Genomic DNA, 19,232 nt, shown 5'->3' on the forward strand with positions numbered 1-19,232 from the left:
CTTCAGCTTGTCATATATTTGCCACACTAACCAAACTCAGTTTTTTCATTGGCTGATGAAACCTTCTCAGTAGTATATATTCAAGCTGCATTCTAAATGTTAGGCATCCTCTGCTGCTTTGGAAGTGAATATTATGTCTGCAGAAGCTGAACTCTTGGATTTGCATGAAGAAGCAAAGAAGCAAGAGAACCTGGTTCACCAATATAAGACTGAGGTGAGCCATTCAACTGGAATAGTTTTTTGGTGCTGTGTTCAGACAATACTTTCCCCAATATCTCCTCTGTGCAGAGTCCCGAAGCAAAAGACCTCCTTACCTTCCTGCATACCTGGTTCATCTGTCTCACTTCCAAGGTCCGTGGATACCCTCATGTGGGGTATCCCACATGAATAGACTCGAGTATAGATGTGTAAAACCTGGTGTGCATAATGTCTGGCTTTTATTGGGGTATCACTTGCATTATTCCAGGTAGATCGGATTTGGATTGTGTGCGAGCAGCTGCATTCAATTTCAGCCAATTTAAAATGTTTTCCGCAGGCCAGCAAGGCATCATAAAAGGGCTTATATTTGTATTTTGTAACTAGTGGTAATTGAGATTATTGAAGGGTGATTATAATAAGAAGTTGTCTAGGATGTGAGGGCGATCTGGCTGCTACATCTGTCACCCCATTAATCGCCAGGGTTGATTCAGCTGATCTGGCTGGCTAGGCAGGTGTCCCCTACCTCCCTCACCGCTCCATGTGCGTCCCTCCTGAAGCTGCGCGCTCAGTGGAAGAGGAGGACCATCCCAGATAGGAGTGTACTGTTCTTTGGTCAAGGGTATGTGATAGCTGCGCTCCCCTGCTAGAACCTCCAAACAAGTAGTTGTCTGGTCATTATTTGCAGGGTTGGCCCTATGTGTATATGTATGAGTCATATTGCATGGTGCAGGGTAGTAGTTCTTATATAGTGTGATTGCCCAGTGAGCGGTAGGATATGTTGCCAACCCCTCTTGGGGCAAGCTGGTTGCTAGGAAACTTATGTGAGCTGTTTCTCTTGGCAGAATCTTAATCATGATTCATGACTGACTGAGGGTGGCTCGGGATTAATATATTTTTTCTGTACTGATTAAATAGCATAACTAAAAACATTTGACTGAGGCTTCAGCAAATTAGTTTCAATAATTTACAAAACCGATAGCTCCAAAAAGTCTCTTCTGAGGTGAAGCTTCTCATTTAACACTCCGTTACAACAAAGATGCAGCAGTGGCAGTTAGTCATGAATTGCGCACACAATTCTTTCTGACCCTGGCTTCCTGGGTTGAATGGCTCTCTAACAAGTACTTTTGTTCAACTACTGTTCTCCAAGGGAAGGGGCATACTTATATAAGCAGCAGGTAACACCTGTGAGACCTGTTTCTGTCATTGTAACAGTGTTATGACATCAACCAGGATATGAATGTGGTCCGTTTGGGAATAAGGTTTTCATTTCTTATTCTTAATTCAGTAAACCCTTTGCCTGTGATTCCTGGCCAGGAATCTCTGCTTGTTTGAGTTGGGAACCTCTTCCACAAATGAAGACCAGCCACCAACATACATCTGTAGTTTCCAACAGTTTTCATGCTGAGTAGTTGATGAAATGGTGCTCTATAAGCAGCTGAAACTTTTATAGATATCTGGTCATATTTTGGCTTCAGTAGGTAATTGTTGGGTTTATTGCTCAAGCATCTGAAAAATTTGTAGTTCAGTATTAGATTAGATTATAAACTGGTATAAATTTGCATGAGTTTATTCACATGCACACAGTAGCTCAAATTAGGAGTTATACAGAAATACTCTGTATATGTGTAAGCATATCCATGCAAAGATATACCAGTTCATAATGCTAAAGGTTGGTTGATACACTGCTGCTGTATAGTTTTGGTATTTCTAGCACTAATTAATGAAACTACTAGGGTGAGTGAGATGATAATGAAAAGAGACATTATAATTAATAACACTTCATAGCCAGAAAATGTTTATTTGCAAATATTTCGAAGAGTATTTGTGGCAAGAGTTAGTGATGGTAGCATGCATAAAGCTTTTGCTTGCTTGTAACCATCATAATGAGATTATTGACTGAAGGTTTTCCTGATTGTACAAAGAGTACCCTTGGGGCCTACAGGTCTGGTATTGCTTTCACTTCATTGGATTAAATGTTTTTGTGAACACCCTGCAGGAGGAGCAGTATAGATCAGGGGCCCCCAACTCTTGAGCCTGTAGGTACCTTTGGAATTCTGACAGGGTGGTGGGCACAACTGCAAAATGGTTGCTGCAGAAGTCGGAACCAGCCACAAAATGGACACCAGAGGAGGCGAAGACACACGCACACAGAGGAAGGCCAAATGCAGGGGATAAGAGGAGTAATTGTAAAAAATACACTGGGAAAGAGGCGAGAGAGAGAATAAAACCAACATTGTGGTGGCATCTGCTACTGAAATGTTATATTAATTTCCACAGCCAATCAAATCTCCAGTTGGCACTCAGAAGCCCCGTTGGGGAAGAGCTCCACCTGGCCATGCCTACTTTCAAAAACACTTGGTGGGTGCCAGTCGGCGTCATGGTGTCCACAGGCATCATGTTGGGGGGGCCCTGCTGTAGATATTTAAATTTTGAGTTAATTTACCTGTAGGTTAACCTTTAATTCTGGTTTCAGAGTAATAGCTGCTTGTTGGGAGAGGGCTAGCCTTTTGAGGAGAACAATTGAAAGCATCAACACATTATAGTTCCTCACACAGTAATTTTTAGGTACTGGCTTGCTGGATTACATAATTCTTGAAAATTTGAGAGGCTTGGATGCAGAGAACCACAAATGAAACAGAGTTTGTGGAACAGATGTTGCCATTCCTTCCCACTGCATCCCCCCTTTGCTTATAAGAAGAGCCTGCTGGATCAGACCAATGTTGGAGCAGTGGACTCTGGTCTGGAGAACCAGGTTTGATTCCCTGCTCCTCCACATGAGCGGCAGACGCTAATCTGGTGAACTAGATTTGTTTCCCCACTCCTACACATGAAGCCAGCTGGGTGACCTTGGGCTAGTCACAGTTCTCTCTGAACTCTCTCAGCCTCACCTACCTCTCAGGGTGTCTGTTGTGGGGAGGGGAAAGGAAGGTGATTTGTAAGCCTTAAGTGGTAGAGAAAGTCAGCATGTAAAAACAAACTCTTCTCCTCCTCCTCCATCATCTAGTCCAGCATGCTGCTCCACAAAGAAGCAAGGCATATAGGCCATCCCCTCCCTGTTGCTGCCTGACAGCTCTGGTGTTTTGAGATTTGCTGCCTCTTGATATGACTATTAGCCAAGATCCCCATGAATCTGTCTAACCCCCTTTTAAAACTACCTATAGTTATGACCATCACTACCTCCACTGGCAGTTAATCCCATAGTTCAATTGCTCATTGACTAAACAGGTATTTCCTTTTTTCTGTCGTGAACCTATTTCCCAATAATATATATGATTGGGTGCCCCTGAGTTGTGATGTTATGGGAGAGTGAGAAGGTCACCTGTATCCATTTGTAAAAAGTGTATTAAACAGGATTTTTACCCAACTTTTCTGCCCTCCTAGGGCCACCAAGGCAGCTGACAAATTAAAGCATATAAATTAAAATATAATTTTAAAAGCCATTAAAACCAACACACAAATACATCGTTGAAGCAATTTAAAATTAGAACATAAAATAAATACAAAAGATAAAAACAATATTTGAAACATTGGTTAAAACATTGGTAGTTAAAACATTTTTCTACTCCATGCATAATTGTATAAATCTATATCATGTTTCCCTTTAGCCGCCTTTTTTCTAGGCAAAAAACCCCCAAATTCACTAGCCTTTCCTTATAGGAAAGGTGCAACACCCCCTAATGATATTGTTTGTCCTCCTTTGTATGTTTTCATCTCTGCAATATCCTTTTTGAGATATGGTGACCAGAACTGCACACAGTGTTCCCAAATGAGGCTTTAAACAAGGCCATTGCAATATTGACCATTTTATTTTCAGTTCTTTTCCTAATAATTCCTACCATAGTATTTGCTTTTCACTTCTGACAAACACTGGGTCAACATTTTTACCAAACTTTCCATTACAACCACAAGATCTCTTTCCATCTCAGTCTCGGCCAGTTCAGACCCCATCAGCATATAATTAAGATTTTTTCTTCCAATATGCATAACTTTTTACTTACCCATGTTGAACTTCATTTGCCATATTGTTGCCCACTCACCCAACTTAGAGAGATCTTCCTATAGCTCTTCACAATCTGCATTGTGGTCAATGTTTCCAGTTGGTGCAACAACGCTTACGTCTCACACTTGGCCTCAAGCCCTGCTCAGAACCAAGAACAGAGTTGGTACACCTCTAGTTGGCTCTGTGACCAACTGCTCCAATGCACAGTGATTTATGATGTCTAGAAAACACGTTTCTATGGATGAATCAAGTACATATTTGCTCAATCTGTGTGAGGGTTGTTGAAGTCACCCAGTAGTATGACGTTCTCATTTTTGGTCACTTGCCTTATTTCCCTCTCCTGATTTTGATCGGAGGGGGGTGGGATGGTGCACCTTCACTTTAACAGGACCTGATATCTCCACTTGTAGTGATTCCATGGGGGAGTTTTCCCAAATGGTTTCTAGCTTCTTTGACTCTATGCTTTGATATACAGAGCAATGCAGCCCCCAACATGTTCCTCCCTGTCCTGTCTACAGAGTTAATATCCAGGAATAACAGTGTCCAACTGAGCTTTCTCATTCCACCAGGTTTCTGAAATGCCCATGATATCTCAACTGTCATATAGCACTAAGCACTCCAGCTCCCCCATCTTGGCTTGAAGACTTCTAGCCTTGGCATATGAGCACCTGTGCCTTATTTCCCTCACTAAGGATCCCTGCTTCCCTTGGCCCTGAGGTTTCCTTATATGGCTCTCCTTTACTGCCCTACTCATTCTCAACTTTTGGCCTATTCCCACCAATATTTTCTCTTTGGGATGAGTCAGTCAGAACTGGAGGCTTTCCAGCTCCTGTCTGTTTTCCCCCAGGAGTTAGTTTAAAAGCTGCTCTACCACCCTTTTGACATTAAGCACTAGCAGCCTGGTTCCCTTTAGTATAAGTGAACCTTCTCTCTTGTGTAGGTTCAGGGTGCCCCAGAAAGTTCCCCAGTGCCTAACAAACCTAAAGCCTTCTTCCAGTATTTGCTCATCCATACATTGAGAACCCTAATCTATGCCCCTGAGCATAAAACAGGCATCAGTTCTGGGAACACTACCTTTGAGTTCCTGGCCTTTGGCCTTCTGCCTAGTAAACTAAACATTTTCTTCAGGATCACATGACTACATTTCCCATTGTCATTGGTACAAACATGCACCGTGACCCCTGACTCCTCCTCCATACTGTCTATCAGCCTATTCAGTCAGTGTGTGATGCCTGAAACCAGACAGGCAAGTCTCCATGTGGTTAAAACATCCATCACAGATCCCTCTCTATATTCCTAATGATCCAGTCTTTCACTACCAAAAGCCCACCTCCTCCTAATCCCAGAGGAGTGTCCTAGATGTGAAAAGATACTGATTCATAATGAAAGGAAGGGGTCCCTTCTAAGGAATTGTTTCCACCTCCCTCCAACCTCGAGACCCTCACTCTCCTTGACAGCAGAGGAACTATAAGTACAGGAATGGAACAGTTCCTGAGGGTCTTCTCTGTATACCTTTCTGTTTGTCTCAGCTTCTCCAGGTCATCAACTTTATCCTCAAGGTAACAAACCTGTTCCCTGAGAGCCAGGAGCTCCATCCTTCAAGGCACGCCCACAATTTCTGTCCCAAGAATAGTTAAAGGTACATGTGACACTCCTTGCAAAATACTGGATAGCGCGCCCCCCTCTAGCATTCAAACTTCATAGCTGCTTTGGTTGTTCTCAGGTGTCAAGGGTACGAAAGGGCCCTTACCTGAACCTAGGTCGAATCCTGTACCAAGGATTCACCCAGTGAGCTCTTTTCCTCACCTTTGTGCACGCTCTTTGTAATTCTGTGGATCCAAGCCAAAATTATGTATATTTTTTCAAAATGTAATTAAAACAATTTAAAATACAAATGCAAGCTTTTATGATAGAAATAATTTTGGTGTTTATGTAAAATACTGTTCTAGGTGCAGAAATTAGAAACGGAAGCTGAAGAATTGAAAACCAGGTATGAAAAAGTCATACATGAAAGGAAAAAGTTAATGGAAGCCAAAGATTTAAAAATGGCTAAGGTAAGTATGGTGTATTTTATTTTTGTGCAGTTAATACAGTAACTTTTTGAGCTGTGCAAAGTGACTGTAAACACTAACAGTCCTCTTTTTTTTACGTTTACCTTCCCCCTCCCCAAATCACCAATGCTGTCACACAGATGAGGGGCCAGATGGAGGCTCGTTTGAAGGAGTTAGAACATGCTCGTGATTTACAGAAAGCAGCTGAAGGGAAACTGCAAAAGTGTCAAGAAAGCCTGCTGTCTTGCCAAAAGAGCTGTGTAGATAAATCCAAAGCCTTTAGGGAACTGCAGGTTCAGGTGCTTGGAGAACAGTAATTGTTGGTTAAAACGTCTAAAGAAATGTGGAAGGAAGTCTAAGAAATGGCATTTATTTTCCCTTTTTGGTTTTTTTACATTATTGTAAAGGAGGGAAAACAGTGTTTGCCAGCTGAGGGCACTCATGTCATCTTGCTGCCTGCTGTAGCTCCCTAGTAGAATAAATGTTCCTTTGTATATGATTTGGTGCTCTGGATAAAATGAATCTGTTTAATTGCTTTTAGAGGCAGTGGTGTTACTACTTTATGTATTTGAATTACTGCTAATTGACCTTGGCTATTAGATATTGTATCTCTGACGCATTAATTGTCTAGTGATAACCTGCTCCTTTATTCTGCCTAAATGTTGAATGTATAAATGTTTGTCCCAGGGAAGATACAGTGAACTATGGAATACCTATTGACTAATGTTGCTGGGGGTAAAGTGTAGATGACTGGGGAAGGCAATGGCAAACCACCTTGTAAACAGAGTCTGCCTAGTAAACGTCAGGATGTGACGTCACCCCATGGGTCAGTAATGACCCGGTGCTTGCACCTTTACCTTTTTAAATGTTGCATTGAAAGAAGCTCAACTCCAGATTTTCATCGGTTTAATGGCAGTATTACATTTCTTTAATAGGACAGTGCAAAGTTGCTTACAGAAGATGCCCAGAAAATTACAGTAAATAATGAAAATTACTGGGAAATGCTGTTTTTCTGTTTAACACTACAGACCTCTGTACACTAAGTTGGCAATGGCCGAGTTAAAACTGCTGCAGTTTGTTTGTGATGGGCATAAAACGGCTTGTTGCTGTCCTTGCAATCTCTCTCCCCACCTTCCTTAGTATCTAGAATGTGATTGAAGTCTTCCTGGTTTCAAAAACCTTCAGTCAAAATCCAGTTCACCATGACATCCAAATGTCAATGGACAAATTGCTGTCTGTTTCCTACCCACAAACCAGAATTTTAACCAGGATTAAACTCCGATTTGGCATCCCAGTTCGTTAGGAGCAAACATTGTCCAAGTTGCCCAGCTGCCTGCACTTGGAGGATGAAGACTTCAGAACCAAGAAGTCTTCACTCACACTCCACATGCAAGGAGAGAAGGGGTGGAGCATTGGGAGTGCTCACCTCATGTGCCTGAGACACTATGAGCCCTTTCCGCACAAGGCTGGGATGTATGCCAGGAAGAGGGTTTCACATAGCAATACTCTTCTGCATAAGTAAACACTTACTTGAGGGGGGTGGTATATAGGAACATCTTTCCATATTCCTTTTTGGCACAGTGATTTGCTTAGCATGGCTGGTTAGAAGAAGACCAGCTCTGCATGAGTACAGCAGGGAGGGCTGGCTCTAAAGGGGGGTTTCAGTGAGTCTCTGAAACTACCCTGGTCAAGGCAGCAGCAGCATGGGTCTGTAGGTAATGATAGCTACGAGCCACACCAGTCACTTCCTCTCAGGTGCTATCCCTCTGCCTGTTGGGTTGCTTGGACAGTGAACAGGTCTGACGTACAAACACAGCAACAAGCAGGGCTCAGGCTTGGCATGAACAAGCATCTTTCTATGCAACATTTGAATGAAGTCAGTATGTCTCACTGAATACAGTGCATCTTAATCCTGTCTAAACTTGCATAGGATTGAGCTGCATACCTTGCATTGCATTTGTAAAGTTTAATGAACCAGCCTCTGCATGACTGGGGATTGACACTGGTTGCTCAGTTCACACAGGAGATTATCTGCATGGGGAAAGAGGGGCTTGCACTGCTTCTCCACTATACATTTTCAGCACTGGCTTGTAGTAAATATATGAACTGGGGCTAAATTGGCTTTTAAAAGGAACTGGTGTAGCTTAAGGTAGTTTCCACAGAGCTCTAGTTATAAGTAATGGGTGTACATACACCTTCTTCAATTCACCTCTTTCAAAATGGATGCTTGGTTCAACTTTTGTTGAACATGGTTAGACCACAAACCCTGGTGTGTGCGTTCTTTTAAGTTTCCCCTCCATTCTCTTTATTTGTTTCAAAATAACCTGTATATCTTCTCTCTAAATAGCCTTCTGCAAAAGGTAGGAACCCAACTAACAGCCCATTCCTGAAGTTGGGGGTCGAATGGGCTTAGGAGGCGGCATGACCCCTACGCTGGCGTCCGTGCTACTTGCGCCATCTAAACTGGTATGGTGCCAGCATAGGGGCACTTACGCCAGCCCTCCTGGACTGTGGCGGCCCATGGTTGCCGGCTTGGCTTCCTGCTGGTGTCCTCCCAGTGCAAGTTCTTGCATGGGCGTCCTGGGAGGCGTTTTGGAGAGCGGAGCTACCGTTAGGCAGCTTCCTAAACTGTTTCAGCCTAGGAATGCCCCCTTGAGCAATGGTGGTGCTGTACCACCTTTTTGTTGGCACAGCATCACTGTTTTCAATGGGGCTATTTCCCCCTTTTCCAAACTTTTAGTTAAAAATAGCCCTTTTCCCCCTTCGCTATAGCGGCGAAACCTCTTTGGAGGCCTCACTGCTGCGCTATCCCCAGCTGCTGCAGCTCTCAGGAATGGGCTGTAAAAATGTCTGTTTAGGTTTGCAAGGCATTTAGGTTTGCAGGGCATTCTTGTATGCTATGTAGCAATAATAAAGCTTCCAGAAATGATGCAGCATTTGCAAATTAAGATGTCAGATGATCATTTCTGTAAGAGCTTAATTTTACATGCCATGCAAGTTTTGGTATTGCATACCTTACTCCTATTTTAGTTATAGATCACATTTACATTGCTATTGTGTGTCTAATTCACTCTTCTCTACTTAAGAATAAATGGACTCACATTCTAGCTGTATCTGAAGTGAGCTGTGGCTCACGAAAGCTCATACCCTGCCAAAAGTTTTGCTAGTCTTTAAGGTGCTACTGACCCTTGCTCTTTTCTACTGCTATTTTACTTATATTTTTCATGTGGAAGAATAACTCAGAGACCTAATTCATATATTCATCAGGGACCAAGTCTATCATATGATAGTGGAGAAGCAGTACAGCTCACCTCCCAAATGAACACTCCTCCCCCGCCGGCAATCAATCAAACAGACGCAGTTTGTCTTGATGGGTTAGTCTCACTGATGCTGTTGTGAAGGACTGCATAGGACTGGGTATGATAGCATTCCCTTTTTTGTATGCTGCTTTGTTAGAGATGTTAGAACTACTGTTTTCACAGGTAGACAACAGTGATGATTTCTTAAAACACCATTCTTTGGAAGATGAAAATTACACCATTCAGATGAAGTATGAAGAAGTTCAAAGGTAAACATGATTCCCGCTCCCACAATTCAGTATTTCCTTACCCCTTCTCTTCTGTAGTGATGTTACATCTATCTATCTATCTATCTTTCTGACTTAAAAGAAAATTAGAAGAAATGGAATTACAAAACAAAGGACTTGAAAATCAGCTGGAGAACCAGGAAGAGAGTCTTCAGAAAACTGAATTGCAGTTCAAACAAAAGCTTGCAAGTTATGCTGCTTTGACCAGACAACTGGAAGTTGCTTTGGAAGATGGACGGAAAAGGGTAGATACAACCTTGAGTGTTTTGCATTTTTGATTCAGATAAGCAATATTCAGCCTGTTGATCTGACAGGTTTATGTGTCGGTGGACTCATGAAAGAGGTAGTCGGCATGATTCTCAGTTTTCTGTGTAGCACACTTTTGTTAATGGGAAAGTGCAATGTTATCTTCTAAAGTGAAAGGTTCCTTGGTTGAAATCTTTCTTAAAAGTCATTCCTTTTCTCCTCAAAACACTTCCCCCAAAGTACTGACGACTCATGAGTGAGGGAAAGGTCTTCTATATATGCCCAAAGCATTTTTTCTTGATTATATATTTGGAAGTTGCGGGAAAGACTGGTTGAAAATTGGTTCCTGGGCTAGTTCTGGCTCTGATTAAGCACCTGGAAGGAGCACCTTGAACTGATATATATCACACTCATACTCTGCACCATGGTAAGACTGCTTTATCCGAAGTTTCCCACATGGAGCAAGTCCCTATACACTTGCATTTTCAAGCTGCTGCCACACTATCAATCAAAGTATGACTCCAGTGTGTGTGTGTGTGTGTGTGTGTGTGCGCGCACACATGCTGGAGTCATACCAGAGTATGACTCCAGCGCACACACACACACCACCTGTATGTGTGTGTGTGTGCACACATGCTGGAGTCATACTTTGATTGATGGTGTGGCAGCAGCTTTAAAATGCAAACATAGGGACTTGCTCCCTGTGGGAAACTTCGGATAAAGCAGTCTTATAGTGGTGCAGTTAATTTTAACTGAACTGCATGGAGGTGGTTTTAGGCAAACAGCTTCCATATGAAGTATAACTCATCTGCACAGGTTTATACAGTCATCATTTAGAAGCTATGACTAGAATGTTTTCTCCCTCTCCCATAATACTAGAACTCGAAGACACCCAATGAAAATGATGAGCAGCAGATTCAGGAAAGCCACAAGATTTGATGCCCTCTAGCTTAGATGGCTTTAAAAGGAAACTTGACAGATTCACAGAGGAAAGGTCTCTTTATTTCAAATAATCTGATGACCCATTGGTCTTGGGAAACAGGATAGGTCTATCAGGACCTACTCACCAGGAGGGCTAAATGTAACCTCCATGTTCAGAGGAAATGTACCACTTAATACCAGTTGCTGGAGGACAAACAGCAGAAGAAGGTTGTTGTTTCCATGCAACGTTTCTGGGCTTCGCAACAGCAACTAGGTGGCCACTGTGGATTAGATGGGATCCAGCAGGGCTCTTCTTATGACATAATTGGAAAAATTGTACCACACCAAGACGTTACGTGCATATCCTTCAGGTTTTGAACAATACATGGAAGTATGGTAAGAGGAAGTGAGAGCCAGTCTTATTTTTGTTGCATATCAGTTCAGACACCAGTTTGCCTGTAGTCTGAAGAATGGATACAAGTAATTTGCATCTATATTTTCTTAATATAAAGTGATATCATTGTACAGAGAACTGCCAGTGAAAGACGGAACATGACAGCGGTATGAGTCAGCATGATACATCCAGATAAGGACTTTTTCCCTTCGTTGTGATGATTATACATGGTTGCTTTGTGTGCTAATTTTCCTTCTTGTGTTTGGCAAACAAGTACAAGGAAGCAGACAGAAAATGGCATACACCTTTGCAACATGCCTAACTTTTCCACCAAGTCAGACACATGTGTTTGTCCAAGCTGTTGGATACACTGAAGACATTTACCTCAACAGTCCTCATGTTAAAGAGAGATCTGTCCCTACACACAATTTTAGGTAGCCATATGGAACTAGTATGTCCCAAAGGATTGGAGGAGACATGTAATTAGAAGATCAATCCAATTCACAGGAGAATGGCAGAGGGAGGCCCTCTTGGGTTCTGCCCTTAGAACATCGTTCTGATTCTATTTTTTCATGAGGTTTTTTTAGCTTTGTGTAGAAAATTTACTATAGAACAAGCCAGACCTTTCATACAGTAGGGGCAGATTACCGTACTAGTTGAATGATTTGCTGATGTCTTGTAATGATCACGAAATAACTAATCCTAGTAAAATAACACTATTAAGTTGTTACTTCTGTTGAAGTGTGTGATCTAGGGTTGATCTCTTTTTTTGTTACAGCTAGCAGAAGAGGTGGAAAAAAATTCATCTAAAGAGCAGGCCCTCCAGTTGAAAATGTTGGATCTAGAAAATGAACTGAGACAGAAAAAAGAAGAATATAAACAACTAGCTAGGAAATTGAATACTGTGAGTAGGTTTTCGGGGACGTATTGCTTTGCGATTGCAGGTCATCTAACCAATGGACATTTGACCTATAGCCTGTAAGTCACCCAGGCCCTCCCTTTTCCTTGTCTGTTAGCCAGATTAAAATATGCATGTATGGTGCATTACACTCAATGTGATTTCTAGTACATAACACTTTCCAAGTACAAGCCAGTGCCCTCTGGTTCTCAATAATATGTTGGCTGTTCTTGCTTCTCCCAGATGATCATGCTGTTCCTTTGTGTCTGAACACCGACCAAGTGCATGTGCGTTTTGTGCAGTTCCTAAATTTTGGGTGCAGTTTAGCAGATTGCCTCATCCTGAGATAACTGGGTGGCTACCGCATCCCCCCCCCCATCGTCATTAATATGATGCAGCACCTGATCTATGAGACATAAAACAGCACTCCTATTAGGGTTAGTTGAGGAGGATAGAACTAACTAGCTTGTATGGCAGAGACTTGGTTGGAATATCTTATGTTGTATGATTACCTTTGTTTCTCTTTATGCTATAATCCACCTTGAGTCTCAGTGAGAACAGCGGGCTATAAATAAGCTAAAAGAGAGTTCATCTGATATTTGGATCTCCCAAAACTGGCTTTGAAATTTCAAAATTTTAACACAAAGACTAGGTGGATCAAATCTGTAGTAGAGGAAGACTACCAAATGGCTGATGAAGGCCTTACAAGCATGTTCTTCAGTGTACTGGCATATTATTTATTCTCTGGTTGGGAACTTGATCTTTTGGGGGAAGGAGACATCTCCAGAGCAGCTGGCTGTATCCCTTACTATCTCTCCAAGCACCGCAAACTACTTATTGTTGGTACTGCCAGTGTAAACATTGGTGGATTTGGATCAGCATTTATAATCATAGAGCTGGAAGGGAACACCAGGCTCATCTAGTCCAACCCCCTGCACAATGCAGGAAATTCACAACTACCCCCAGTGACCCCTACTCCATGCCCAGATGGCCAAGATGCCCTCCCTCTCATGATCTGCCTAAGGTTATAGAATCAGCATTGCTAACAGATGGCCATCTAGCCTCTTCTTAAAAACCTCCAGGGAAGGAGAGCTTACCACCTCCCAAGGAAGCCTGTTCCACTGAGGAACTATGCTAACTGTTAGAAAATTCTTCCTGATGTCTAGACGGAAACTCTTTTGATTTAATTTCAATCCGTTGGTTCAGGTCTGACCTTCTGGGGCAAAAGAAAACAACTTGGCACCATCCTGTATATGACAGCCCTTCAAGTACTTGAAGATGGTTATCATATCCCCACTCAGTCTTCTCCTCTTCAGGCTAAACATACCCAGCTCCTTCAACCTTTCCTCATAGGACTTGGTCTCCAGACCCCTCACCAACTTTGTTGTCCTCCTCTGGACACGTTCCAGCTTGTCTACATCCTTCTTAAATTGCGGTGCCCAAAACTGAACACAGTACTCTAAGTGAGGTCTAACCAGAGCAGAGTAAAGCGATACCACCACTTCGTGTGATGGACATTATATTTCTGTTGATTCAGCCCAAGATTACATTTGCCTTTTTAGAATCAGAATCTAAGGGGAGATCCTGGAACTGATTGCTGAGCAGCAGAGGATGAGAATTACTCCTGATTTTCCTGTGCCTGTGGGTCACATTTTTCCATATGCCCCCCCTCCTGTGTTGGTTTCGCCTTCATTTGTTGAGATTCCTCACTCTCCTCCTCCTGTTGCCCCCTAAAGAGTGCTTCATGCGTTTTGTCCATGAACTCTTAACCTTCCTTTATAAAATGGAGTGTAGACAAGTGTGCCTGTAGTAAAACCCCTCCACATCTCTGAAGATCCCTTTCTCTCAGCCTATTCTACTTCAGTTTTAGTAAGGATACAGTGGGTAACCCTGTACAAATTGTCTTGTGAAAATTCTTCAGGTTGGGATAAAAATATGATTTGTAAAAAGCGGCATGTTAAAGATTATACTCACACTGTAATCTGTATTCTACTCATTTTTTCAAATCTAAGGGTTAATATTTGTTCCTTGTGTTCTTGGTGAGGGGAACGAGCAGAGACTTGCAACAGTTGTGGACTTTTTCAAGAGTCAGATTGGTGTTTCCCCAGTCTGGAAGCAGCCCCCTCCTCCTTTAAACCCCGAAGCTGGGAAATTTAGCCTCACAGGGAATCGGTTGCATAGTATTGGGATTGGAGAGGATGGTTAAGAGCTTGTTCCTCATTTACCTCTTCACCTCAGCCCTATCAGGCAGTTTCCCTGTTATGGTATGCTAATAGGCCTAGGCTGCCCTGGGACACTTAGCAAGGTATTCAGGACTGGAGCTAGTGTGCAAGGATGGAACAGTGCTGTATAGCCAGAGACAAACAGGGGTCTCTTGGCATCCATCTTGTTTGTGCCAATGCCGCAGAAGCTGACTGGGCAATGTTGAGACTTGTTTTTCCATGCTTTCCCCTGAAAGGAACATTGATGGTGCACTGAAGACAAAGGACAGACTGTTTATCATCCCTTTAGCTTTCCTGCAGTAGACCAGACATACCTTGCCAAATCTTATCAGTTCCATTCTGATGGACACAGTAATCTCATCAAGTAGTTAGCCAAGCCCTCTGACTCATCTTGCTACAACCTTTCCAGTCCCCACCTCAATCTCCAATTCTATAACCCCATGCTCAGGTACTCAACTCTCAAGTACCCAGACATTGTTTCTGATCTGCCTTACCTCCTGGCTCTATTCTACTGCACTCTCCTAATCCAATCTAGAGCAATCAAGCCTTTGTCACTGGCAATGACCAGCCATTCCCAGACATTGTCAGGGGCAGGGAGACATAGTTTCCAGCAACATCCTGGGGTATGAATATATCCCCATTCACCACAGCAAATTGCTGGCATTTTTCCCTTGGACCCAAAGCTCGAGCCCTGCACTTGCGTGCAGTCCCTCTTCTCCTTCCCTTCTTGCAGCTGCCATTCTGGACCTCACTCCCTGGATCAGGTAATTGTAAACCCCCCTAGGAACCTTCAGTCCTTGTGTCCAACCCCTCATACCTTTACTTTCTGAGTTCTATATGTATTGGGAATTTTGTGTGTATGTGCGAACAACTTGGACTATTTTAATAAAACCCTTAAAATTCACAGAACGCTTTATTTCTTTATTGGGAACCTTTTCCACTCATCTGGCATAGAAATTGGGTTTAAAGATCCCCACGCCAACCTCTTGCAAAGCTTTACCAGTCTCCAGCTAATTTACCCCAATAAAAGGTGACCCCTCTACTTGGCATAACAAATTGGGCTGTTGGTTGGTTGAAAAGTAGTGACAAGCTTCTTGCTTCAGTTATTCTTATCACTGAATTAGAGTAAAGGCTTGCAAGTGTGCTCTGCCACATGGGTTCCATAGCTGTAGGAGGGGAAAACACGTACACAGTCCTCATTCTTGCTGTATGTTTGTTTTTTTGGGGGGACATTTTGGGCTGAGCAAGGGGTCGTATTTTTATGTATATCTGGTGGAGGGCCTTCTTCTTTGTTGGCAGCCTAGTGATCTAGTGAGGGTCATCCATTTTAATATCAGAAGGACTGATGTGTGGTAAATGTCTCTTTATCTTGCTGTGTGTGTCTGATTATGAAAAGCCAAATGATTTTGTGGGCTTCATGATGCAATAGCAGAGGGTGCTGAATACAAGACGAAAAAGCCCTGCATTTGTGCATAAACATTTTATATTAAAATGATTCATTTAGTTTGGTGAAAGGAAAACTGCTTCCAGTTTAATTCATGCTTCTGCGAGTTTCAGCAATTATGCACTTACAGTGCAATCCTAAGGAGAGTTACTCCAGTCTAAGCCCATTTATTTCAGTGGGCTTAGACTAGAGTAACTCTGTATAGGATTGTACTATTACCCATCGTTTTTCTCTAATACATCTTTAGCTTTTTGGCTTCTTATCCTTTGGAATCTAATTCTGATCCTACTGCTTCCAAAGTGATCTGTAACTTTTCCCATAGATCTTAAATGATTTTAAGTTTTAACCATTTCCAAGCATCCTGCCTGAGGGCAAAACTAAGCATATGAATATAGACTCACTGCTTTTGGATATGAATTTTCATTGTAATTCTTCAGCAGAATTCCTTCTCCTTCATGTGTCACCACTGCTATAATATTTTAAGCATTACTTAAACTGACAGATAAAAATAAGTATTAAACTAATATTCATGCATGAGTAGAGTGTCATAGTCAACACAGAACACATTCATTGATCTCCTCCTGCAGTTGGTTTTCTATACATCCATATAAACACACAAATTGAGAATATATTATGAAAGGCAGAAATATGGAACATATTTTTCTGCTCCTCATGAGCTGATATTGCTGGAAATGGGAACGAACTGTAAATACTTATGAACAAGACCCAGGACTCCTTAATGCACGAATGTTACAGGGTATTACAATTTAAAAAACAAGCCCCTAGGAAGTCATTTATTTGATCGCATTTAACCAGAAGTTAATATTGCATATAAAAATATAGCCAGTGCTTAAAATTCTGAGACAGCTTTGACACTTATTTTAACCACATGTATTTTAAGATTATGTTCTAATAAACATAAAAGTAAATCTTAATGTGTGTATTTTATGGAGAGGGTGGATTATGAATGGCTAATAAAACTGCTTATCACTTTTAACAAGCACCTTTGGTACCAAAAATGTAATTTAAATTGGTTACAGGTGCAGCTGTAAAAAAAAAAAAATCAGCAGGCGTCCTGACATTGCAGTGGTATAAGGATGCTGTGAGGTGGGGTGCTTCTAGTTCCCCCTTTTTAAAACCCTCACAAATTTTTCTGTTACCAGTAGCTGAGAGGAGGTTTTAATATTCGTTATACCCCACAGTCTGTCACCCTTGATTGTTTGAGGAGAAAGTTTCCCTTTCCTCCCCCCACCCCAGGTGGAATAGAGAGGCTTAGAGGCTGAAGCTGATTTTTAAAGTATGAATATAAAATGAAGTTTATTATTTACAGAAAAGATTGTTAGGTTGATAGCTTTTCTTCAAGAGGCGCAAAGCTTAGATGGTTACAGGCAGTTCAGTTTCTCCAGGTGACTAATAAACTCAGATTTGTTCAGTACATTCATGTACTCAATATACACAGTGTGGACTCAGACTACCCTAGCACACAGAATACCAGAGAGTGGAGGTTCATCCACAACGTTTCCCACTCCTTAGATTTGCCCACCTCCTGTGGAAACAAATCTTTCTCCCCCAAAACACTGAGTCAGGAGTCTCCCTATTTCAGGAGCCACCTAGTGACTGAAGAAAGGGTTCTCTACCCTAATCTTCCCCTTGTCACCACTCAGGTTTGGTTTAAACACAGGAGCTCAGAGCCAAAAGCACAAGAATTCTTCTCTCCCTCCATAAAAGTACCCTGTCAGCTCTCCCAACTCCGGCCACTGACTGCTGGCATTGGCTGACAGTTCCTAAGTCTCAGAGTTTAACCCTGTATCTGTGACAGATGCCACAGTTACTTCAGAATGAAATTGGCAAAAATTAAGTTGTTCCTATGGGGTAATTTGCTATGGCTGTCTCTAGTTTTGTTTTCATTTTTTTTAAGGGAATATTTGGGTGTAATGCAATGTTTCTTTGTTATTTCAGAGTGAAAAACATCGTGAAGTGTGCTTGAAGGAACTAGAACACGGTCTTCAAAAATCAGAAAACCAGAACCAAAGCATCCAGAATTATGTACAGTTTTTGAAAACGACTTATGTAACCATGTTTGGCTAACTTCTTGTTCCTTTCAAAACATTAGCACGAAGCATGCAGGATTCAGATGTGTGCTTACCTCATCAGAGCTCCTATTTTTAAACCTGTTACTTTCTCCAACATGGATGCAACCTCTGTCTGAAGTTTGTAATTCCTAGTAAGATGCCACTGAAAACCACTTCTGCTGCTGTACCAAAAAAATTGGATACCTCTTGGATTTGACAGAATTAGGCTAGGGGATCTCCATGGATGGTGATATGAATATCTGAATGACTGTAGTATTGTCCTTATGCACACAAACCCGTATAGGACTCCCCTGTATGCTCTGAACTCTCCCCCCTTACTTGAGTGAGGATGGTCACTCATGCAGAAGCATTGGAGGACATTCTGAACTCTGGATTAGAAGCAATAATGAATCAGGAACATGTCACAAGCTCAGACAGAGTTATGCTGGTAGTCGCTGTGCCTTGCTGAAGAAAATACTTCTGCATCAATATGAGTTCTAGCTACTTAATATAGACACCTGAATTGAGTGCAGTGATATCAATCAACACCCCAGCCCAACAATAATACAAATTGTATTGATGATAGGTTAAGGATAAACAAATGAAAGTTTAGCCAATTTTCACAGGCCTCTGTATACATAATTAACATTAGATGTAATAATAGCAGAAGCAAGGCTTTAAATTTGTGATTGGGTTGATATTGTTAACCTTAGCATTAATACATTATGAGCCAAATTGTGTCTGGTATAAAGAAATGCTTCATCCACACACCACACAGTCGTAAGTAAAACCAGTAGCATGTAATACTAGTATCTAAAGGATATTTCCACAAAAAGAGTCATAGTCTCAAAACAACGTTTTAAAAAATTAGTGCCCAGTAAAAACTTTCTTGTTAGATTTTATGTTGCACATTTTTTACTGTTCAATATTCTTGACTAAAATGTTTTTTTAAGTAATTTATATGGTGCTAGGAAAGTGTTTCAGTTAAGTTTATTTGCTTGTTGACTGTCAGATCAACACTGACTTAAACTTAATTTTTAATAACGTTTAAAAACCTTTTCCTGTCTTATTTCATAATGTCACAACCTGGAACCAATTTACACCCATCCCCCCCAAAAAAAAGTCAGAATTCCCCTCAGATGTGGGAGAGAAACAGCATCTTGATTGCTTGCAGGCTGGCCCAGTACAGGCGGAGGAGGG

The 19,232-nt window shown here is 41.8% G+C and overlaps 1 protein-coding gene across 1 annotated transcript in view; it reads left to right on the top strand.

Moving 5' to 3' along the window:
• Positions 1-18,142, top strand: part of ODF2L (outer dense fiber of sperm tails 2 like) — a 54,544-nt gene extending 36,402 nt beyond the window's left edge. Inside the window, exons 11-17 of the mRNA XM_056844747.1 lie at positions 104-214; positions 6,148-6,252; positions 6,390-6,548; positions 9,732-9,817; positions 9,918-10,080; positions 12,175-12,300; positions 17,920-18,142. Coding sequence (XP_056700725.1) covers positions 104-214; positions 6,148-6,252; positions 6,390-6,548; positions 9,732-9,817; positions 9,918-10,080; positions 12,175-12,300; positions 17,920-18,048 — 879 coding nt within the window. The 3' untranslated portion in view covers positions 18,049-18,142. The remainder of the gene's footprint in view (positions 1-103; positions 215-6,147; positions 6,253-6,389; positions 6,549-9,731; positions 9,818-9,917; positions 10,081-12,174; positions 12,301-17,919) is intronic.
• Positions 18,143-19,232: the final 1,090 nt, after the last annotated feature.

The sequence above is a fragment of the Euleptes europaea genome, chromosome 2, assembly GCF_029931775.1.
Source record: "Euleptes europaea isolate rEulEur1 chromosome 2, rEulEur1.hap1, whole genome shotgun sequence".
Taxonomy (NCBI): Eukaryota; Metazoa; Chordata; class Lepidosauria; order Squamata; family Sphaerodactylidae; genus Euleptes; species Euleptes europaea.